General features: G+C 44.4%; 1 protein-coding gene across 6 annotated transcripts in view; it reads right to left on the bottom strand.

The window, feature by feature from the left end:
• Positions 1-25,213, bottom strand: part of PAX2 (paired box 2) — a 109,150-nt gene that overhangs the window by 32,648 nt on the left and 51,289 nt on the right. For 2 of the 6 annotated variants that reach the window (XM_056805431.1, XM_056805435.1), the window contains exon 6: positions 18,773-18,841. The exons of the other annotated variants lie outside the window; for them this stretch is intronic. In XM_056805431.1, the coding sequence (XP_056661409.1) occupies positions 18,773-18,841 (69 nt within the window). The remainder of the gene's footprint in view (positions 1-18,772; positions 18,842-25,213) is intronic. 6 annotated transcript variants of the gene reach the window in all.

The raw sequence follows: 25,213 nt of genomic DNA on the forward strand, positions 1-25,213 counted from the left end.
TGGCTTTACTGATGAGGGAAGGTAAAGAAAAATGTTTAAACATTTAGATAGTACCTTCTGGGTGCTAGGCCCTGTGCTAATCACTTAACACATATCTCATTTAATCCTCAAAATGATCCTGAAATGTAGGTAATATTGTCTACATTTTACAGACAAGGAAACTGAGTCAAATAGATCAGGTGACTGGCTCAGAGTCACACAACTAAACTAGTGAGTGTTGGAGGCAGAATTTGAACCCAGAATTCCATCCTCTGTACCACCTAATTGTCCCCCCATACTGATTGAAATAATAAAATCTGAAGGAAGACAGGTTTAAGGGAAAAGATAATAGATTCAGTTTGAGAAAGGGTGAATTTGAGGCACTACTGGAACATCACAGTAGAGATGTCCTGAAAGCAACTGGAGATTTAAGTCTGGAACTCAGAAGAGAGGTCAAGGTTGGACATATAAGTATGAGTCATCTGCATAGATTTGACAATACAAGTTATAAGAATGAATGATATTGTCATGGAAGGGGAGTGGAAAGAGAGAAGTACAAGAGCAGAAGGAATCTATCTGAAGGAATTGAGAAGAGAAAGAGAAACCAGGGAAGAAGAATGAAAGGGAGCAGTTAGAGAGGTGGTAGGAGAATCAGGAGATGAGAGGGTTGTAAAAAAGCATCAACTGCTTTAGACAGGTAAAGGAGACTGGAGTCCACTGGATTTGGTATGGTAACCTCTGAGAAGGCAGCTCAATAGCATGGAGGGGACAAGAGCTAGTTTAGTTTAAATGGTTGAGAAGAGAATGGCTGGCAAATAATTGTAGGTAGAGATAGGTATCAATTTTTTCAAGAATTTTGGCAGATAAGGGGAGGAGAGAGAGAGGAGGGAAGCAAAATTGTATAGTAGGGTAAAGGGAAGCTTTTTAACAATTGGGAAGATGCAAATATACTTGTAAGCAGGTGGGAAAGAGGCACAGGAAAAAGGGACATCAAAGATGTATGGAGAAGGGGGTAATAACTGATGGAACAAGGGCAAGTGGGAATGGGGTCAAGGGTGCTGGATGAGAGATTGACCTTGACTCACAGAGGAGGAGGAATTTCTCTTCTTTGGTAATGAGAGGGAAGGAAGAAGAAATAGATGGTGCTATGAAGTCTTGAGGGGTAGAGGGAGTAATTGAGAAAGCTTACATAATATGACTTCAATTTTCTCAGTAAAGCAAGAGGTTGAACCATCTACTATAACTATAGATAGGAAACAGAGATTCAGTTGGAGAGAAGAAAAGGTTTGGGACAGTTAATGTGGGAAATGAGATAGGAAGTCAGAAAGGGCAAAGCAGAAAGATTGTCTTGAGCAACACTGAGGGGCCCAGATGAGATTATAGATGATAAAGTAGAAGCAGGTGAAGTCAACTTAGTTTTGGGACTTCTCCCACTGATGTTCAGGGTTAGAGCTGGTGAATGAATGAATGAACAGATTGAATGAATGAACACAGAATGAAAATGAACAGATTAGTTAAAAAAGCTCTAATTCCCTTTGTCTTCTTGAGTATAAAAAGTACTCATCCTAAATGCTGGGACCCCTGAGATCCAGACTGTGGTTTCATACTGGGATCTTTTCTCTAGAACATCCAGGTATCCTTCCCAAAGATCAGACTCAGAGGAGATTTGGGTGATCTGGCAAGTTTGCTTAGCATATACAGCCTTGTATTCTTTTAGTATATGTGTAAACCTAGTGGTTTATTTATTACCAATACACATCATAGTTTTTTAGCATTTAGGGTGAGGAAAAACTAATAAGTCTGAAAGGGAGGAAGTTTAGAGGTGAGGGGCAGGGAAGAAATCCTAAAATGATTACTGAGTTATAAAATTGGCACTCTGCAAGGAGAGAAAGTATGGTATGGTTGAAAGAGCCTTGCCTATGCTACCCACTATTTTGATGATCTTAATGATGTTACTGAGTTTCCTCAACTATAATATAAGGGGTTTTGACTGGACCTCTAAAGTCCCTTCTAGCATTAAATCTATGATCCTATGATCTTGGGGGATCAGGAAAGGATGAATATGGGTATGTTATCCAACCTTACATACAAGGAGTAGGGACATTTGTGAAAGCTTGAAAGAGGTATTTTCTGGGGAAAATAATAAAAAGAAAGCATATTGCACTCATAGACTAGAAACTCAGTGGAAGAGGAGATATATGCTAAAAATAAAAGAGCCCTCCCAAAACATTTGGCTCTTTCCTAAAGGCTGAGGGAAACTGGGATTGTTGGAGATGGGCCCTGGCTGGGAGGATGGTGTGTGTGTGTGTGGGGGGGGGTGGATATCAGAGTGGGTCCATGGTCTTGATGCCCTTGGTACTAGGGAGAGAGAGCAGTCCATTTCTCAGGCCCGATCTGGCTTCTCCTCCGAGCCTCGTTCTCACCTTTCTATTTCTGCCATGACCCCTTTCCCCCTCTTCTGTGCTCCCCCTTAGGCATCGTCCCTGGATATCCCCAGCCCTCCCCAGCTGCCAGTTGTTGCGGTTTCAAACTCAATTGTTCTCCTCAGTCCTGAGGCAAATGGAGTCATTAATTACCTTCTATCGGCTGGGCCGAGTTCAGAATGCGATCAATATCCCCGCTTGTCATTCAGGGCTGCCTAGCCCCCCACCCCCCAGCATAGGCTCAGCTCCTAGCTCTCAGGGGGGCTGGGTAGCTGGAGTTGAGCTGCCACCCCACCTTCTCGCCCAGCAAAGCTGAGGGTCAGGTTCGGAGGGCGGAGCCTTTCTCGGGCTAATCTAAAAGCGAAAGGAGATTGGGGAGGGGAGAGAAAATGAAACTACCTGGATGATAACAGCCTAGGTCTGTGTTGCTGGGATGGGGTGGGAAGGGCATCCAAAAATGGAAGCCAGAGGAAATGCTGGCTTCCTCGCTTCCAGCAGCCTTGCGTTTGTGTCAGGAAAATGAATCCCCTTCCTATAGCCGAGAGGTGTAGCAGACACAGTCAAATGCCTGCTTCCCAGTCTTCCCACAAGCCAGTCGGCAGCAAATACTATTGAAATCACTGGATCGCCAAGATATCCTAGCAAGGGGACTCAGGAGCTCCCAAAGTGTTCTCAGGAGGAAGGCACTAGAACCATTCTGGAAATCTGGCTCCAAAGAGCAGTTTTATGCAACATCAGGTTCTATTCTGTTGTCTAAACTAGAATCTCAACCTCTGTTCTTGGCAAACACGTCTTATGATCCTATGAATGAATTATCCACACTTCAGTCGGAATAGAGAGGGGAAGGGGCAAAGGGCTCGAAGCCTGCTAAAACTAGGTACCCATGGGGGAGGAGGAGCAAGCCAAGAGGAATCTGAGGAAAATACACCGGGAGGGGTGGAATGCTATATTTGGATGCAGTTAGGACATCCAAGTTCTGGTTACCAGCAGAATTAACAAGTTTCACTAACTCATTTATGGGAACTTCACCAAGGTACTTTCCCCCCAACTTATTCACATGTAAAATGGGAGAGCTATGAGTAAAGTTCAGATTTCTGCTAAAAGAAGTTCTAAGCCTGCTTTTCTGACCATTAGAAGATAAGAAAGAAGTGATGAAGGGACTTAATTCTTAATGCTGGACTTAATGCCAACCAAGAAGAAATTGATTGGTGAAGGAGAAAGGATGTTGAGGGAAAGTAACCGTGTCATTTTGCAGTTCATAATATACAAGGAAAGGAATTCTGGTCACCATGGGCCATGTATCCTAGACATTTGGGGATTTCAGAGAAATCATAAAGAAGATGGCTCTAGAGGAATGGGAAGTGTTCAAAGAAGAAATTATGATAATTGTGAGACATCTCAATGAAATTGCTAAAAGTATTAAAAGGGAGGTCATATAATAAAAAAAGGAAAGCTGTACAACCCAATGTGGCTACATAGGAAGCTCTCAGATTTTTAACTGTCCCATATAATCATATTTGTACAGGGAAAAAAGCATCTAACCAAAGTGATAAGAATTGGGAACCATCAAGTTTGGCTTTAATTCCTCTATCCTTTCTGTTTCCTAACCTGACAATATGTAATTTGTTCATAGTATAATAGTATTATAAAATTTAGAATCAGAAGAACCTGAAGAGATTGTCCAGTCTGAGACTTTCATTTCACCAATTAAGAAATTGAGGCCCAGAGAAATGGAGGAACTTGCCCCAAGTCACCCAGGTATTAAGTAGCAGAGCTGGGATTCAACAGAGAAAAGGCTAGGCTTTTTCTAATGGGAATTTAATAGAAAATTAAGGGGAAAAAAAAACAAAATGGGAAAGCATAAAAATGGCAAGCTTACAGAGTCCTCATCCTATGGTAATTAGAGCCTTACCATGGATTAGATTGGCCGACACTGCTTTCAGGGCACTCTTGCTCTGATTATTCCCTATATCTCTATTTTCAGTGAATGTTAGACCAAGCTGTTCAGGCCCCTCAGGTTCAACATGGTAACATTAACAGATCTATTGGGATCCTCATTTCTATCCAGAACCTACTTCTAAGTCTTCTTTTATAATTTAAAAGGTCATAGGATCATAGCATAAGAGTGGGAAGGGACTTTTAACAATTAAATGCCTACTATGTGTTAGGCACTGGAAATACAAAACCAAAGAGAAAACCATCCTTGTCTTAAATGTGCTTATAGTCTGTTAGAATGTGGAGGTGGGCAACAACTTGTATACATATAAATTCATGCAAAATATGCACACAAAATAAGTGCAAACTAATTTGTGGGTTGGGAGGAAGGGAGTGAAGAGATAGAGCTTAATGAGCTTTCTTTATCTGAAGGATTTTGCAGAATATAAATCTGCTGTATTACCTATATCAGTGATAGTGAACTTATGACATGGGTGCCAAAGATGGCATGCAGAGCACTCTCTGTGGGCATGTGCCCCTCCCTACCAAGTTCATTACTAGAAAGGCAAAGGGACTTGGGAAGAGCTATTTCCTTCCCCCTCTCCACTGTGTCTGACTGCATTTTTTCACATCTCCTGCCCCTCTGCCCAACAGCTCAATGGGAGTGCTTCCTCCCTCCTCTGTCTGGGGTAAGGGTGGAGCAGGGCATGGCACTCAGTCTCTGGTTGGGGGCAGGCAATCTGTCTCTAAAAGATTCACCATCACTGATCTATATCATCATTCTACAGATGAGGGTAGGTTAAAGAAGGGAATATGACTGACTAAAGGTCATGCAGAGAAACTTGAATATAGGTCCTATAGGTCCTATGACTACAAATCCAGCACTTTCTCCATAATACTTTGCTATCTCCCAGGACTCAGAGGTCATCCCTGCTGTTCCTAGGTTAATATGCTTAGACTGTGAGTCCCACCCTGTTTCCTATTCCCCTGGCTGAGGAAGGCATTTCTCTATTTATTCCCAGAGATTCCTCTCCTCTGTATTTTAGGCTATTCTATACAGACCGGGCAGGTCAATTATTAATCACCGACTACATACAAAGCATTGTGTGAGGGTCTGAGCATATAACAATTAAAAACAATATTTTAAAAATATACACAGAGAAGCTTAATTAGAGCCAAAAATGTTGCAGAGATGATAGAAATGTTTAGATAAAATTTCATATTGTCTCGGGGAAGGATACCACCATCCTAGAAGTCTTCTCAATTCTTACTCCTTACATTAGGTCCTTCCAGTGATTCCAACCAAAGACTGCCTTCCTCTTTCTGTTTCCATATCTGATACCTCAGTTTCTTTCTCTTTCCTTCCAAACTGATGGAAAGTTCTAGCTTCCAGGTCACTCATAGAATACATATGCTTAACAGGACTTGGGTTCAAAGACAGAAAGCAAGTTCAGGTCACCAGCCCTACTCATTTCCCTACATTCCCCATGGGGAATGGTTTCCCAGAATTGCATTACTTACTACAGGTTTAAAATGTCAAAATTACTTCAAACATACAGTGAAAAAAATAGCTTGATATTCTTCACTGGGTTAAAATGGCAAGAAGACACATAAAAAACAAACATGTTCAGAGCAAGAAGATCACAAGGCTAAGTCCACTGCTGGGAAAGATGATGAAGAAAGACTGAACTACTCAGCTCTTGTACTCTTTACTTACCATGATTGAACTTCAACCTGAAAAAGGTGGAATAAAAATTATAAGAAGGAAGTTGGAGTCCATGGTGCATTCAAGCCTCTAGGCCAGATGAATTATGTACTGGGGTACTAAAAACAATGCAAATGTGACTGTGAAACTACTGTTATTTTTTTAAGGAATCTAGGAGAAGAATGAGAGAAGTACCACAGGCCTGAGAGATGGGGAATTCTACTGATTTTCAAAGGGGAAACCAGTGAATTCCAGAAAGTATAGACTGGTAAACTTGAAATTGATTTCTAGCAAAACTCCAGGACAAATTTCTAAACATGTGGTTTATAAACATTTAGAAAAGAATGTGGCGATCACTAGGAGCCAGCACAGTTTCACTAAGAAAAAAAGAACCATATCTCAGCTCTGGCACAAACTAGGAGACTTTGACCAAGCCCCTTCTCTGTGTTTTGTCTATAAAATGAAGAGAATTATATCACATAATCTCACATGGTCTCTTCTAGTTAAAAAATTCTATCATTATAGTTTTCTAGTCAAGGATGGTTACAGTCTGTGAATGAATCTGCCCTGGTCAGACCACATCTTCTATAGGTATTTGTTTCTGAGCACCACATTGAAGAAGACTACTCTCTACAATGCATTCATAGGCAAGTAACTAGATTAAAATAGAATGTGCCTTGAGAGGAGGCACAACTTTGTACTCTACAAAGTGACTATAACCAACAGAGTCTCAATAAATAATTTTGAAATGAACAGATGGAACCATGCAATATAAATTAATCTGTCTTCAAATATGTGAAGTTTCATCATATGGAAGAAGGATTAGGCAATCACTTGGGTTTGAACCCTTGAAATCTTTGGCTCTTCCTTCTCTTTTACCCACTTCCATGCTCTCATTCAATCAGTTGCCAAATTCTGTCAATTCTCTCTTTTCAGTGTCTTTTGAATTGGTCTCCACCTTTCCATTCCCACTGCCATCAGTTACCCTAGTTTAAACCCTCATGATCTCTCACCTGGACTATTAAAACAGCTTCCTAATTGTCCTTCCTGTCTTCAGTCTCTCCCTAACTCCAAATCATCCTGCATAGGCTGCCAGATTAATCTTCCTTATGCCCCTTTTCTGATGTCACTCCACACCTCAAAAACCTTCAGTGGCTCCCCAGAGCCTACCAAAAGAAATGAAATGCCTGTCGAATTAAATGGAAAGTCCAAACTCCTTAGCCTGGCATCCAAGGCCCTCTACAGACTGATTCCAGCCTATTTTTACAACCTTATTCTCCTTCATGAACTTTATAGCCTCATCAGATAAGACTACTTACCATTCTTTGATCTTGTCCCTGTCCTCTCTTGTCTCTTAGCCTCTGCTCACAAAATCTTTATCATTCAAATATGCTTTTTCACTGAATCTCATCTCTGCCTGTTAAAATCCATTCCTTTTTTAGGAATGCTCAGAAGCCAATTCATTGATGAAGTCTCCAACTTAGAAGGGATCTCTCCTCTCTCAGATATCTTGTAACACTCAATTTGGACTTCTCCATTGCATTGATCATATTTTATTTCCTATCATAGCTATTTGCATGTATGTGTTACCTCCCTTACTATTAGAGACAGATGGTGTAGCATAAAGAACATTGTGCTTGGAGTCACAATGGGGTTTGTGTTCCAGAGCCACACTTGCTAGCCAGAGATCTGTGGGCAAATCCCTTCAACTTTATGACCCTCAGTTTTCTTATCTGTAAAATGAAGATAATAGCATTTATAGGGATCACCCAAGTATTATGCCTTATTTCATCTTCATTTTCCTACTTCCTAGCACAATATCTTTATTGGCCTTGCCCCATGTAACTTCAGGGGGAAAGAACTAGCATTTGGGAGTAAGAAGTTACCAAATTCATATTAGCAAAAACTCTTAACAATTATAACTATCCAAAAAAGGATATAGGAAGTGAGTTCTCTGTCCCCAAAACTATTTAAGTAGAAGCTATATGCCCACATACGAAGGTAGAGGAAATCCCTATTGTTGAGAGAGAGGGGGGGGGAAGAGGGGAGAGAGAGAGAGAGAGAGAGAGAGAGAGAGAGAGAGAGAGAGAGAGAGAGAGAGAGAGAGAGAGAGAGAGAAGAGAGAGACAGAGACAGAGAGAGCTTGGACTAGATAACTTTGATACTCCCAACTTGGAGTGATTTCATTTCTGTCCAACATACCTCTTCTTCTTAAAAAAGAACCCTTACCTCCGGTCTTAGTAAAAACAGAAAAGACAGAAAGGCAAGGGCTAGGCAATCAGGGTTAAGTACTTTACCCAGGGTTACGAAGCTATGAAGTTCCTGAGGCCAGATTTGATCATAAGGTTTATTGACTCTAAGGCCTGGCACTCTATCCACTGTGCTACCTAGCTATCCCATGTACCCTTTCCTCTTTCTTTTTAAAATTAAAACTTTCACCTTCTATCTTGGAATCAACACTATGTGTTGGTTCCAAGGCAAAAGAGCATTGAGGGCTAGGCAATGGGAATTAATATGACTTGCCCAACAGCTAGAAAGTGTCCGAGGCCAGATTTGGACCCAAGACTTCCCATCTCTAGGCCTGGCACTCAATCCACTGAGCCACCCAGCTGTTCCCTATCTACCCCTTCTTCTTGTTGTCCCCTGTTCATGCCAGACTCAGTTCTACTTTCTTGCTATTGTTCACACTCTTCTCCTCTCCTAGAGTGCCTTTCCCTTCTCTCTGACCAAATCCAACCTAGCTTTCAAGTCCAAATGGATCTCCACATCCTCAAGAGTCTTTCTTGATTCCTCTAACCCAATCCATCCTCCCTCTCCTGAGAGAGCCTATTGTTGTTGCAAGTACAACAGAGTTCAACATTTAATTGTTCCCTGTTTCATGTGTCACATCTCCATGACCAGACCACGAACCCACTGAGGCTAGAACCATATTGTATACTCTGCATCTCTTGTTCCCCTCTGGGAAGCCTTTGTAGGATGATGATAGGAACATAGACGGGTCTGTGTCTACACAGGGACAAAGTTGAACAGATTAGGAGAGGGCTTTCACAGCATCCCACCTGTTCTTCCCTGTCAAAAGCCAGAGATGTTTAACTACTAGAGGGGATTTAAGGGCAGCCTTGTCTGACATCAGAGCCATGGCTGGATGACTCCTCAGGGTCCTTTCATTCGGGAATTCTAAATATACAGGCAGCTGTACTCTCATTTGTGGGCTTCCCAGAAAAGACCTGGGCTTCTAAGGGCTATGTGGTCATCTAGGATTTTTCTAGTCTAGGATGGGGCAAGTGGGCAAAAGTATCCCCAACTATTTGCAGGGCACAAAACAGGAATAGTCAAGGACATTTCCCAGAAAAAAAAGAAAAAAGATTCAAGGCTGGTTTGCATGTGCCTCTGTGAGACTTGGGGTACGAAAAGAAGGAAATGGGAGTACCTAGATGAGAGGGAAGGAAAGAGCCACAGATATGGGGAGGGGAGGTATAAGGGCTAACTAAGGAGCATACAGATGGGGGAGAAGAAGACCCAGGTGAGGAGGAAAGTTCTCTGAGTATAGATGGAATCTACTTGGCCTCATCTCTCTCCCTCCCTGAGCCTAGCAGTGTTCCCTCTTATTGTCATGAAGACAGAAGCTGGCTGGGCCTAACCACCCCCTGGCTGCAGAGGCGAAGGCTGGTCCTCTGTTGCTTAACAGGGAAGAAGATGGGGAGCCCCCTGGCTGGGCCCCAGGGTTTCTCCCTCTTCCCTCCTCAGGCTGTGGTGGGGTTCTTGGCCAGCATGGACCACCAGGCGAGTAGGAGCTAGAGGTGAGATCTGTTAGAAACCCCTCCTGAGCCTGAAAGGAAGGGGGCTTTGTTAGCTCAAAGGACATAGGCAAGGCGAAAAATTACATACCATGCCGCCCTAAGTATGCTTGTTTAGAGAAACTGCTTGCATTTATGAAGTCTTTGGTGCGGAAAGCAGGGTTGCAAATGACTGCATCAGAGCGACAGTAAAGGCCATTAATTTCCTGTTATGTTTTCCTGTGTTGGGGGCTTTATTAATTTAATTTTACACTGTCGAACAACAGCGAGAGCTGACACTGCCACACAGCCAGGGCTGGGGTTTTCTTTCCTTTTGTGTGTGTAGCAAGGCTTTGCTTGACATGCAAATCAGCACCATTACCCGAACCAATAAAGATGTGGGAAGGGAAGGGGAGAGGGAGGAGGGAGGAGGGAAAGGGAGGAGAGAGAGGGAGGAGGGGGCAGAGGAAGAGGGAGGAGGGAGGAAGGGGGGGAGAGAAGGGAAAGAAGAGGGAAAGCCATGCCCCGTCCTTCCCTCTCCTCCCTAGGCCCATCTGTGCCTGGCTGCCCAGACTCCATCTTGTGGAATCAGCAGGTTCTCCTCCAGCATTCGCTCTACTCATCTTGGCCTTTCCTCCTTTAACTTCTCCCTTTCTAGGGACAGGTCCTGTCCTTGGTTTTTGTCCTTCTGTCTAGAGTTCCTGGGCTTGGTGACCACATCTCAATGCAGAGCACTGTTCTTACAGGGACCACTGGAGTCTCTACCACCTGGGGAAGGGAGGGAATGGACGATGGGAACAAAAAGGACTGGCCTCCCCAAATCACTTAATGAGCATGATAGCTGAGGATGATGAAGATAATATTTACATTCGATTTGAAAGTTTGCAAAATGCTTTTCTTACATGATCTTAAGTCTTATAACAGCCCTCTGAGGAAGTTAGTGGGAGTGTTATCATCTCCATCTTATAGATAAAGAAGCTACGGGCTCCAAGAGATCATCTGACTTATCCAAGGTCACCTAGTCAGTAAGAGGCCGATGAGATAGGACTCTTAAGACCCTCATGTTGACTCCACACTCAAGCCATAGCAGAAGTCCTCTGCCAGGAGTCCAATCTTTCCCGTAGATTTTCTTCTCTTTCTAGGTTATTTCCCTATTTTATATGCAAACCTTGGTCTGATATAAAGCCCTACTCCATCTTCACAGCATCTGTGTCTGCGTATACACACATATATACAAAATAGGTACACACACATATATATTCTGTCAGAGAAGGGGCTTCAGAGTCAAATACCCAAAACTCATCCAAGAGTTCTCCAGGAGCTCCTGGTACTCTATATAGAGTTCTATGCCAAGATAAATATTTTGGTACAACAATTACCTCCTAAGAGGTAATAGCATGGCATACTGAATAGAGAGAGTTGGCCTTGAAGCCAGAAGACCCAAGTTCCAACCCCACCTCTGGCATGTACTGGCCATAGGGCCCTAGGCAAGTCACTTAATTTTCAATGCTCTAAGCAACTCTTTAAGCTTATAAAGTTGAGGTGAAGGTGCTGACCTTCATTGGCAGAAATTTTCTCTCCTGGGCATTCTCTATGCCAGTAAAATCACAGGTCCAGTCTCTTATTCCTAGTTACCTCCTAAAAGATTACATTTACTGAGCCCCCAACCTGTTGCCTTCTGCTTCCCAAGTGACCAGAGCAAAGACGATTTCCATCATCTGAAGACAAAACAACTTTCTAGGAAAGAAAGGATCACCACGTGGACCCTCTGCCCTAGCTGAGGGCTGTCCACAATGATCTCACTGAAGTTATTCATACCACTTGGCCACCAAGATTTACATGGCCTGCCTGAATCAGCCCATTCAGAAGGGAAGGAGAGAGGGATTGGGGTTCCTGTAGTCAACCTTTCTAAACACTATCATAACACCTTTGCTGGTGTCCCTTGCCTGCCAGAATCTGCAGATTTGCATAAGAGCCAGAGAAAAAAAAGAGCCAGGGGCACAGCCAGAGAGCCAGAGAGAGCCAGAGACAGAGGAAGAGTCAGAGAGAGGGGTGGAGAAGGGAGAGAGGGATAGAGACAGAGAGACAGAAAGGGAGACAGAGACAGAGAGGAAAGGAAGGAGCCAGGAGAGAGACAGAGACAGAGGTGGGAGGAAGAGATAGAGAGAGGAAGGAAGAGAGACAGAGACAGAGATGGGGGTACAGAGGGAGATGGGAAAGAAGAAGAAAGAGACAGACAGAGAGAGAAGGAGAGGGAGAGTCAAGGAGGAAGGGAAGGAGGATGGGAGGGAGGGAGGGAAGGAGGAGGGAGAGAGAGAGAGTGTATGTATATGCATTTCTCCCTCCCTCCCTGGCTGGCTGGCTTGCTGGCTTGCATGCCCACACTTTCTGCTTCAGGAGCTGTTTGGCAGGCACCGAGAGGCCTGTTGGATGAGATCCAGTGCTCCCTGAGAGAAGCATAAACTTCATAAACTGCATTGACTTTAATGCAGGTTCCTGGGGCTGCCATCCTTCAAGCCCGCCAGCCATCCCCTTGTCCTCTGTCTCCCTCACATTTTCTCCCTCCTTGCCCTTCCACAGCCCTGTCCTTCTCCCCCAAAGCTCCCATTGCCCTTAAGTCTGCAAGGCCCACACCCACACCACCCAGGCCAGCCAGGTGGGAGAGAAGGCCTGTCTGCAGCTGGAGCTCCCTGCCCTTCTGCACAGAGAGACAATTGGTGCTTAGAGGGCACTGAGGGAGGATGCAAGTGCAGCCTCCAGCCGGGGACCACAAGGAGACCCTCAAAACACCTCTGTGCATTGCCCAGAGACAACAATGGGTGCTTTGAGGGAGGCCCCTTCCCTGGGTGAGCAGTTGCTGACATTCCAGGGGAAGCCTCAGCGGAGGCTCAGGGACAGCTGAATAAGGAGGCACCTGGAGGCCTGGGGCTATGGGCTGGGGAGAAGGGAGGGTAGGAAGTGGAGCCGGGAGCTGGAAGTGGGCTCTGCGGAGGTCTCCTCACAGGTTGGGGTTTCTGAGGCCTCCCTTGTCTAGTGCTGTCAAGGTCAGCAGGTTCGGGTTCACCGAAGGGTCAGGATGGTTTGAATTACTGGCTCGGCAGCGGCTCTGCTGCTTGCGATCCATCTCCCGGCCGTTGAGCTGGGCCGGTCCCTCCCCTCCCCTCTCCTCCCTTCTCTTCTCCTCCCTTCAGCATCCCGGACTTGGCTAGCCTGGGGGCTCTCCCCAAACCTCTGGAACCCGGGAGGCTCCTCGGAGGGACTCCCCCTCCTCTCTACGAGAGGTGCCGAGACCCTCGACGCGCCCCTCCCCGTGGGGGCGGTCCTTTCCCCTTCTCGTGCCCACCTTCTCCCAAAAGCCCGGGCATGGCTAAAGAGCGTGCTGGCCAGTCAGCCTGCCCGCACGCTGGCCCTGGCCGACCGGTCTGAGGGTGAGGGGTTAGACAAAGGGGAGATCTCGCCTCTCCCCGCAGCGCAGCGCAGCGCAGCAATGCCTAGGGGACAGCCTCGGCTCCCTGGGCTCCTCCCTCCTCCAGTCCAGAGACGCATGGGGGAGAAAGGGCAGAGCTGAGGCAGCAGATTTCCAGATCGTGCCCTTGCAGGGTGGGGGAAGGGGATCAGATGCCTATCTGCAAGGCTGGAAGGGAGCTTCTAGGTAAGGGGAGCCAGGATGAGGTATGTGTGCGGAGGCGTGAGTGTGCAAGACGGTGTGTCAGGCAGGAACCCATACCTGACAGCCTCTGCCGAGAAAGTTGAAACCTGCCTCCTCCCAGGCACGCATCCGTGTGGATGGGAGCTTTGAGTATGTCCTTGTCATGCAAATGGCACACCTATTAGGCCTGGGAATTTTTCACATTTCATGCTCTTTGTTCGAGATCTCAAAATCTCAAAATGCTTCTTTCTCAAGTCAGTCTCACGTTTTTCTTTACCCTTTCCAAACAGACCAGCTGAGGCATAGAGGTGCTTAGTACTTTGTAGGAGGTCCTTGAAAGAGGAAGGCTGGCCTCCCAGAATACTACCTACATTCCATGGATCAAGGCATAGCCCTAGTTGTCATATGTGTATGGGTAATGAAAAGAAGGGGGGGGGGGGGAGAAAGAGACAGACAGACAGACAGACAGACAGAGACAGAGAAACAGAGAGACAGAGACAGAGAGAGAGAGAGAGAGACAGAGACAGAGAGAGAGAGAGAGAGACAGAGAGACAGAGAGAGAGAGAGAGAGAGAGAGAGAGAGAGAGAGAGAGAGAGAGGAGAGACAGAGAGAGGGACAGAGAGGGACAGAGAGAGAGAGACAGAGAGAAAGAGGAGAGAGAGAGGGACAGAGAGAGGGACAGAGAGGGACAGAGAGGGACAGAGAGAGAGAGACAGAGGAAAAGAAGAAGAGAGGAAAGAAAAAGAAAAGGAAGGGAGGAACAAAGGAAGGAAGGAAAGAAACAAGCATTTCTTAAACACTTACTATATGCCAGATACTGGATTAAGTACTTTATAACTATTACTTCACTTACTCCTCACAACTCTGGAAGATAGATGCTATTATTAGCCCCATTTTACAGTTGAAGAATCGAAGGCAAACAAGTTAAGTGACTTTCCCAGGGTCACACAGTTAGTAAATATCTGAATAGGTAGCACAGTAGACAGAGAGATAGGCCTGGAGTCTGTAGAATTTGGGTTCAAATTCAGCCTCATGCATTTTCTGTCACTTAACCCTGTTTGCCTAGTGCTGCCATTCTATCTTACTAAGAAGATAGGGGTTTAAGAAAAGAAAAGAAAGGGGGCAGCTGGGTGGCTCAGTGGATTGAGAGCCAGGCCTAGAGATGGGAGGTCCCAGGATCAAATCTGGCCTCAGACACTTCCCAGCTGTGTGACCCTGGGCAAGTCACTTGACCCCCATTGCCTAGCCCTTACCACTCTTCTGCCTTGGAGCCAATACATAGTATTGACTCCAAGACAGAAGGTAAGGGTTTTAAGGAAAAGATTGAACAGTAGTCAGTTAAAAGGCTAGATTTGAACTCAGGTCTTCCTCACTTCAGATTTTATCCACTGTGCCACTTAAATGTCATGGCTATTGGTGTCCAAATAAATTGATGTCCACTTGTGCTCTTTGTCCACTGAGGCCTCTATAAATGTCCCTTGTTAGGATGATAAAGTACAAGCATACATTCATTACAACTTATTTATATGTGTGCGTATATAGCATTGTATAGTAAAAAGAAGCTTGGATTTTTAATTGAAGTGTCCAAGTTGGAATTCCAACCTTTGCTACTTATTACCTATGTATTCTGAGACAAGTCATATCCCTTTCTCTGGGCCTCAATTTCTTCAGCTATAAGATGAAAGAACTCATAGGATGACAGTAATAGTGTTACAAGGGCTCTAAAACATCAACTCTCTATTTTACAGATTAAGAAACTGAGGCATAGTGACTCATCAAAAAACACACAGGTACTAGCAGAGCTGATATTTCAAACCCAGGCCCTCTAACTCCAAATTCAACACTCTTTCCACAATACCACTATGATTCTATTGTGGTTAATGTTTAACAGTAGGCTAATGTTGAACCATTCGCAAAGAAGTCAACTAATATACAATATGTAATTTAAGTTAAGGCACGGGAAAATTCTCCATCCTACCTCCTTTGAGTATGAACAGTTTAATGTAATGCATCACATAGGAAATGTGGAATTAGGAAATTGAGGTTTGGTTCATACCTTGAGGGAGTATGGATAGAATGCTGTACTTGGAAGTCAGGTAGACCTAGATTCAAATCCTGCCCTTATACTTCCTAGCTGTAGAATTCACTTCAATCCTTTTTGGGGGCCTCAGTTTCCTTATCTGTAAAATGAAGGCACAAGCTCCCTTCCATTTCCAAATCTGTGATTCTAGAGAAGTTTTCCTTTTTCTTAACTGGCACTATCTAATAAACATTAACTCAATCCTCAGGTCCAAGTTGGATATTAGCCAAGTATTGAGCCTGAGTGGTCCAAAGACATAATTCCGTGAGCTATGCCTGTGTACTTAGGGGTAAAGACTCATTCCTATCATTTTAGTTTCTGGATGATCTTCTGAAGAACATTACATATTCTACATACTAGGTAGTTCAAGAGGTTAGAGAGGATGGAATTCCAATAGTGATCAGCAGAACTTTTTCTTAGAAATGTTCCAAACAAGAAAGTCCTACTCCCATATTCCAGATGTGGATTATATTTCTCTGGGCCAGATCCACAAAAGCAACCTTCATACAGTGCTTATGAATAGTTGGGAGGAAGCTTCATGCAATGGGAGGTTTTCAGGTCCTGGAATATAAAGGACACAAATCCTCAGCTTTACTTCCCTGAAGAGGTCAGAGAACTACTCCCCCCAGGACAGTTCTGCATTTCTCTTCAGATTTGCTGGAAAAGAGAAGCAGACCCCTGGATATGTAGGCATGTAAAGATTGGACAATAGGGGCAGCTAGATAGAACAATGGATAGTTGGGAGGACCTGGGTTCAAATTTGACCTCAGATACTTTCTAGCTGTGTCCCTGAGCAAATCATTTCACCCCTTTTGTTTAGTGCTTGCCCTTTTGCCTTGGAGTTGTTATTAAAACAGAAGGTAAGGATTTAAAAAATAAATAAATGACTCTGGCAGTAGCCAGCCTGACTTTAGTCAATCCTATATGCTGGCTGGATAACCAGTGCAAGCTTGTTTTGCTTATCCAATGTAGTGCTTTATATACAATGTCCAAGGCATTGGCATCCTGGTACTTCTCCATCCTTGCTCCTCAAGGGAACTGACCCATGAGGAAACCTTGCATAGTATAGTGGAGAAAGAGTTGGAATTGAAGTCCCAAGATGGAACCCCTGCTTCCCTAATTACTAACTCTGACTTGGAGCAAAGGATTTCACCTCTGTGGGCATTAACTTCCTTATCTGTAAAATGAGGAAACTGGACCAGGTGATTTCTGAAGCCCCTGCCAGCTTGAAATCCTGTGAGTTTAGCAGGATTTTCCAATATGGGGAAAGATTCTGAAATGCCTCTGAATTATCTGGGCTTGTCAGAATGGGGCTAGTGTAGAACACAGGGGCTGTCTATAGGGAGCAGTAGATTTATGTAATTCCAGTTCACTCACATGGGTTGATGTATTAAATTTGATCCACCATCACAATGACTCCTGTCTACCCTCAAAAACACATACTAATTAACCTAACCTAGTCATGGACACTGACAAGCCAAGTGGTCCCAGGTCACTGGGTCTGGTCAAGCCTTTCCTCATCCCTCCTACTCAACAAGCTGTTGTGCCTCACCCTCCAAAGGAAGATGCTTCTAAGATCTCAACTTCTACCCAGAGTCCCCAAATAGATTTCCCTCAGCAGTCCAACTTCAAGATGGCAGACCATTCATTGTTCTTGGTCCCAGGACCCAAGAGGGTTTCACCTGGGACCTTTCCCCATCCCTCTAGGTTATGGAGGTCCCCTCTTTTTTTCTTCTGACTTCTCCCTCCCTCCATTAGCAAGAGAGGAGAGGTGGGGGCAGGTCAATGGCCAGGGCTGGCTTCCTTTAATGAGCTACATGGAGTCTAGTCCAGCCACAGAGTCAGCCTACAAAAGGAGGTGTGAGCTGGCGAGCAGAGCCTAGCGGAGCCTCTCAGGTAATTGGTTTATCTATCTGGAAGCAGGGGGAGCAATCTCAGCACAGACAGACTAGCAGTAAAGTCTCTTCCTTAAGGCTATTTCCTTTGTCTTTTCAATTGCTTGCACATCCATGTGAGAGAGAGAGAGAGGAGAAAGAGAGAGAGAGAGTGGAGAGAGAGGGAGAGAGTGTTAAAGAGAGAGGGAGAGGGAGAAATGTTAATTTGTGAATTAATGGCTTTTCTCAGCGGAATTGTAAATTCAAATGTCACCTCACACGGTGACACCACCACCACCACGCCGCCGGTCTGCTGAAGAAGCAATGATAAGATCCCCCACCTCCCCCAGCGCCCCTCCCTCCCCAAAGATAGCTGTGGAGTGGAACATGCTACTTTTAATTTGCAATAACAACACAACAGAGGTATGCAGTAATGACTGCCTTTTCCCAACCCTCCTCCCGGCTTCCCGGCTCCCCCCTCCCAGGTCAGTTGGCTCTCCCATTCCCCCCCCCAGCTCCCCTCATCGCAGTTCCCAAACATATAGCCCATGGTTTAGGCCAGAACAGTACTAGGCTGTCCCCCACCCCCACTCCAGCAGGGCTTGACCACATTTGGGGTGAGGGGAAGCTCTTCGGAACTGAAGATGCTCCAACCCTCTCTTCTCCTTCAATAATCAGGGAATTAATGACCCTGAAGTTAAAGTGAGGCTGATAGTCAGGCCCTGCCCAGCTTTGGGGAAAAGGCTTCATTGTTTTCAAGCAGGAGGCGGGCAGCAGTGAGGGAGATTCATGGATGGAGATTGAATATGCAATTTTCTTTCACCTTGCCAAGAGCTGCCCCTGGGCTGTGCCTGGCCTAAATTTTTCCTTTTACCATCTCTGCCTTATCCGGCCCTCCCACCTCCCTTCCATTCTTTCCAGAAAATTACCTTCAAAATTGATTTCCACTTTTACAAACAAATATAATGGGAACACGGGAAAAAACTTGGGCCGTGATGAATTAGAGCTGTCAGGGGCTTCCAAGTCTCCTTTGCTTTTGTTTTACGGCCCGATCTGCTCTTTGTTTTTCCAAAGGCTGGCAGAAGTGCCCCCGCCACCACCTTCACTGGCAGACCTGATAGTGGGCAGCACCCTGTTCTCTTCGACCAGCCCACTACAGCGCTTCGAGATCACCCCTTCCCCTCCCCACCTCACCTCACCAACGATGACCCGTGGGCTCCAGACCCTGCCAAGTTCCTGCTAGTCTGAGGGAGGCCTGGTTCTCCTCCTCCCTGGCCACTCGGATGGTCTCCTAACTGCCCAAAGGATGTTCCCCTGTTCCCCAAGACCGTGTTGCGCCAACCCCCATACCTCTTAAAGTCCAGACCAGATGCAAACCTCCACCTCCTCTAATGTGGGCAGGATCAGTGTATACTTTGACTAGAGCAAATGAGAGACAGACAGACAGACAGACACTGAGAGATCCTGAAAGGCAGGCAGGCAGGCAGACAGACAAATCTAGTAAGATAGGCTGAGATCCAGAAAGCACAAACTTGGGGCTTGAATTTGGGAACTGAAGGGGAGGCAGGGAATCCCAATGGTGGTTTCCACAGTTCTGTCCCATTGCACATAGCAAGTGCTTAATAAATGCTCTTCCATTCATTCGTTCAATCTCAGAACACACTCATGCCCCCATGATACGTCTTCAACTAATCCACACCCCTATATCCAGGACCAAGTCTTCTCCTGATCCTCGTTTCCCCTACTAAACTCAGACACACTTTGAAAAGACCCTGTCTCATTGACAGGGCCCTGGGTTGACCTGGTCACAGCAGCTGGTCTTGCCAGGGCTCACAAATTAAGATACCAAGTTGTGTCCAGAGCCTCCTTTGAGCCCTAGCTTTCCTGCCACCTCAAAGCTGATATATTTTGCTCCGTCTCTTCAGCTCTCTGACCCTTGGTCCTACATCTTTCCCCAACAACTACTGCTACTGTTCTGATACTTTCTGGCCCTAAACTGATCTCTTTTCTCTTACTAGATAGATTGAGATTTAAACAAGGACTTACTTATTTACAGGGACAAGAATAAATTAGTAGATAATACAGAGGGTAGAAGAAGTGATCATGAAAAAAAAAGCTGACTAGCGAATAACTGGATGGTTCTAATAACTTGAAAGTAATTATAAGCTAGCCTCATCAGAGATTCCAGCTTAGCTAGCTAGTCCCTTGGCTTTCCGCCTCTGCCATAGCCTTCTAACTTGAAGCTGGAGTTATTGCTTCTCTATTCTTCCTCTCTTCATCTCTGACCATTCCTTCTTCCTGGTACCCTCCATCTTAGACTGGGGCTCTGCCCAGCTTCTACAGGGCTCATCATCCGATTAGCAAGTGAAAAATCCATGCCCCTCTCCCTGCCAATCAGCAAGTCAGAGCTACCTACCTGGTCCCTGATGCTCCACCTACACATTCCCACGTGATCATTAACTGTGTTAGTAACTATGCCACTGCCCCCTCCCTCAGCTAAAGAGTTTTCCTGAGCCATGTATACAATGATATACACAGAACAAATCCCCACATTCACAAGACCATCTCCTTTCTTCACGATCTCACAACTCAAAAATATTTCCAGACACATACTATTCAGAGAAATGAATTTCTGCCCAATCTAGAGCTGATGTTTCTGCAGTCTTCTTATTCCAAAGATTTAAACACACACATATTCTCTGTCTCTTTCAAAATTATATATAGACCTCTAGATATAAACACACATTCCCCCAGTTAATATAGACCTCAATATGTGTGAGCTTTCGTGCATATGGAGGAAGGCAAGGAGAGGCAAAGACATCTTCAATCCAAAAGCATTTATTAAGTGCTTACTATGTGCAAAGTACCAGGCTAAATTCTGGGGTTACAAAGATAAAACAAAGGCCAGTCCTTGCCCTCGAGGAGTTTATAGTCTAGTGGTGGATGATATGGATATAACCAACCCTAATACAAGGCAGAAGGTGCCAGGTGCAGCAGAGAGTTGAGAATATTGAGATCAGAGTAATCTCTACCAGCCAGAGGAGGCTTCATGGAGGAGATTGCAGCAGATTTGCTCTAATGGAAAGGAGAAGATTTAAAGAAGGAGATGGGATGGGGAGGGGAGCCTATTCCAAGCATGAGAAATGGTTTGAACAAAGATGCAGAGACAAGAGGGGACAGGATATGAACGGGGTTGGGTAAAAACAATGGAGAATCTATTTTGGCTGGGACATAAAGTATGTGAAGAAGGAAAATGTGGGAATTGAAAGGTTGGTTGAAATCAGATCATAGAGGGTTTTGAATATCAGTGTAAGAAGCTAATAGGTAGGGAGCCTGGAGTCAGGAAGACTTGAGTTCTGAATCTTGCCTGGAATGTATTATTAGCTGTGTGACCCTGAGCAAGTCACTGAGCCTTGTTGTGCCTTGGTTTCCCCATCTGTAAAGTGGGGATCATAATAGCACCTATCTCCCAGGGTTGTGAGGATCCGATGAGTTAAAATATGCAACACACTTTATAAACATTCACTCTTACTGCTGTTGTTATTGTTTATATCTCATTTGTAGGCCACTGGGAACTGCTAAAGATCTTTGACTGGATAAATAATAGGAGGAATGGGCACATTAAGATTATTTGGGAAGATTAAAGATTGGAAAGGGCAGAGCTTGGAACAAAAAAAAGTTGGGAAAAAAACAGTTAGAAGGCTATATAATGGGGATGGGGAAAGAAGGGAACAAACATTTATATATTGCCTACTGTGTGCCAGGCACTGCTAACATAATAATTACTATAAACTTACAATACACAATTGCAATAGTTAAAATAATTTCTAAAAATGAGGTGATGAGGCTTTGAGTTAGGTAGTTGCCATGGGAAAGGAACAGAAAGAAAACAGAGACTTGATAAGAGTTGGCAACTCATTAGAAATGTAGGGATGTGGAGAGCTAAGGGGCTCAGTGGTTTGAGAGATGGGAAGTCCTAGGTTCAAATCTGACCTCAGATACCTCCTAGCTATGTGATCTGGGCAAATCACTTGACCCCCATTACTTAGCTCTTATCACTCTTCTGCCTGGGAATCAAAATGCAGTATTGATTCTAAGATGGAAGATAAGGTTTTTTAAAAGGAAAAGAAAAGCAATGTAGTAAAGAGGAGGGCAGGAAACAAACATTTATTTAGCACTTAAGTGGCAGGCACTGAGCTAAACACTTTTTGAACATTATATGTAGCATAAATTTACAAATCAATGTAGAGAGACCACTAAAAGATGACTTGGAGATTTTGAGCCTGGGCCAACAGAACAACAATGGTCCCTCAACAGAAGTGGGGAAGTCAGAAGTTGGAGAAGGCTTCGGGAAGGAAGATAATCAGTTTTGTTCTATATGTGTTAAATTTGGAATGCCAGCAGAGCAGCTGGAAACATGGGCTGGATCTTAGAGGAGAGGCTGCAGCTAGCAATAGAGATTTGGGAGTCATCCACATCCCATAGATGTGTTAATTAACTCCACAGGAGTGGCTGAGAACACTAAAGAGAAGATTGTAAAGAGAGGAAAAAGAGGACTGAGGACAGACTTTGTGGGACACCTGAGTTTAAAGGATAAAAGAAATGGAGGAGGCAGTAAAGGAGACAAGAGCAGAAAGGGTCAGAAAGACAGGAAGACTACCTGGAGAATATAGTGTCATGGAAGCCACAAGGATAGAGGGTATCAAGAAGAAGGGGCAAAAAAAAAAAAAAAGAAGGAGCAGATGTGGGGGTGAATTCTTATATGTAATCTTTGCTACTGGGACATTGTAAGCTGAGATAGGGCCAAAGGCTGTGGCTTTCTACACAAGTTGGGCATCAGTGGCCCTGGGCTTCATTTGCCATCAGGCTGCCAAAAGAGGGGAGAACCGACCCAAGTCAGAAACAGACTTAAATAGGTTAATTAAAAAAAAAAAAGTTTAACTTCTGTCTTAGAATCGTACTATGTATTGCTTCCAAAGCAGAAGAGCAGTAAAGTCTGGGCAATAGGGGTTAAATGAATTGTCCAGGGTCACACAGCTAGGCAGTATCTGAAGCCAAATTTGAACCCAGGACTTCCCATATCTAGGCCTGGCTCTCAATCCACTGAGCTACCTATGTTAAATTTTCTCTGATCATCATTCATTCTGTGAGTGGCTACTGTGCTTCTAGCCTGAGTGAGATAGGGTGAGATCCATTCTCAAAGAGAGGATGAAAGAGAACTACTTAGACAGAGAGAGACAGAAAGAGGTAGAGTCAAAGAGAGACAGGGAGAAACAGAAACAGAGACAGAGACAGAGAAAGAGAGAGGAGAATCATCAAACACTGAAGAGAGATTAGGGATGATGAGGACTGAAAAAAGTCCTTTTGATTTGTTGATAGGCAAGAGGTCATCAATGACTGGAGAAGCCATTTTGGTAGAGTAATGGAATGGAAGCCAGTCTGCCAGGAGCTGAGGAGTGAAAGAATGGAAAGGAAATGGGTATAGCAAATATGATCTTCTCTTTCTAGAAGTTTAAAGGTAAAGAGGAGAAGAATGATAGAGAGGTAGTTTGAGGAGGATTTCAGGGTCCAGGGAATGTTTTCTTCATAGGATAAGGGAAGTATGAGCATGTTTGTAGGTCAAAGGGAAAGAACCAGTAGAAGAGATCTTGATAGATCAAGATCAAAGAAACATAGGAACATAGAATTTGTAAAAATGGAGATTTGAACCCCAGACTTCAATCCCCAGAAGTCCTTGGCAGTTCCCAGAATTCCCTAAAATCTCACCTGAGTGCTCACCTGGGCAGAGAACACAATTTGTATTTAAACTGACCTTCTTATTTTGTATTTCTTTATCCTTGGTTTCTAATAATCTTTAATAAACTTCTAAAAATATAATACTTTTAGTAGAGAAACTCAAATTAATTTTTACAAATTTGAGGGAGAAGGATGAGATTCAGAGAAATCACTTTGCTCCAACCCTTCCATTTTATGCATGAGGAAATGGAAGTCCAGTGAAATGAAGTGATTGGATGCATAGAGGAGGATGCCTAGAGAGTAAATAGCAGAGTTGGAATCTGAACTCAGATCATTTAGTGCCAAATTCATCCGTCTTTCTACAACACCATACTCTACTAGTTCTGGAGAAGATGAGAGGGGTGTCAGATCAAGAATAAGGTGTAAGGTTTGGCCTTGGCATGGCTGAAACTCTCCTGAGACTATAAGAATGGTAAAGACAGATGAGTGGGAAGGAAGATTTAGAAAATGGAACTGGGAAGTTTGAATCGGATGGCTTTGGTCGTGCCAGGAATGGGTTTTGTTTATCTGTTGGAGATCATAGATTGTAAATAGAAGGGAAGGAATACTCTCTAATTCAATCCACTCATTTTGCCCAGATAAGATGACTGAAGCCAGAAAAGTTGAATTACTTGCTGCACAAGTAGTAAGCAGTCAGAGACAGGATCTGAATACTGGGCCTCTGACTCCAGAGCCAGGCTTCTTTACTTATCTATTTATTTACACCTAAAAATGTTTCTAGAATACCATGGCCCATTCAAACATTTATTAGCAGATAGAGGTGGACAAAAACCTTCCAAATATCCTGTGCCTTTACCAACATGGTACTGACCACCACAAACCTGTTCCAACAAAAAGCCTGCAAGCAGAATAGCTGTGTGAGCTATATTCAAGGAGGCTCCAGTCTAACCTGACCTGGCTTTCCCTCTTTTCCACAGTTCTGCCCATTATGCCTTTGAAATTCATGGCCTCTCTTCACAGGCCTACTCCCAGGTACATTCATAACCACTTGCCAATAAAAAAGCCTGCACAGGCCTCCAGCCACTTTCAGGAACTACTGGGCTCTAGGGACAGGGAGGGAGACTGGCCCAAGCCTTTTGGCCCCTATTGATCCCCCAGCTCTATTTTGCAGCCCTCCCTTCCCCCCTTATCTAGGAAGCCTTTTTTTCTCCCCCTGCCCCTGGCAGAAACCTCAGGAGTAACCCTTGTCCACATCCTAATCTCCTTGCTTGCTCTAAGTCAGACGTGCAACATCCAGAGGGACTTCTCAGTGAAAAGCTTGCTGAGAAAATAAACGACTTTTTCAAGCTACAGCTTCATCCAAATCAGAAGGGAGATATTAAAGAAACTGATAGGAATCTGCCATTTGCAGCCACACTACCCACCAAGCATAACTGTACTTGCTGGACACCACAATTCACTGAGTGTCTAATTAATTCAATGCAAACTTCTGGCCTCTGGCAGCCTCACACCTGGAAAGATCACACACACACATGCACATGCACATTCTTGCCCCTCAGCCCCCCCCCCCCATTCCCACAGCAACAGATACTTGACTTCATTATGTTCTTTTAGCAGAATTGCCATCTCTAATCTGTGACTCACTTTCCCTCTCTCAAGCTGCAGGCATAACATTTAATGTACAACACTGTTTTTTGGTTTTAAACCCTTTCCTTCTGTCTCAGAATCAATACTGAGTATTGGCTCCAAGGCAGAAGAGCAGTAAGGGCTAGGCAAAGGGGGTTAAGTGATTTGCCCAGGGTCACCCAGCCAGAAAGTGTCTGGGGTCAGATTTGAACCCTGGATCTCCCATTTCTGGGCCTGGCTCTCAATCTGTTTTGCAACCTAGCTGTCCCAAATAATGATGTTTTGAAACCCAGAAGAAAGTAACTGGATAAAGATATAAAAGAAGAATGTAAAAGGCCAGGGTGGGCCCATTTATCTTTTGCAATAATAAAACATACATTCTTATATCTCTATTGCTATGATAAAAAAATTCCAACAGCATGTTTTCCG

This window comes from Monodelphis domestica, chromosome 1 (assembly GCF_027887165.1).
Source record: "Monodelphis domestica isolate mMonDom1 chromosome 1, mMonDom1.pri, whole genome shotgun sequence".
Classification (NCBI taxonomy): Eukaryota; Metazoa; Chordata; class Mammalia; order Didelphimorphia; family Didelphidae; genus Monodelphis; species Monodelphis domestica.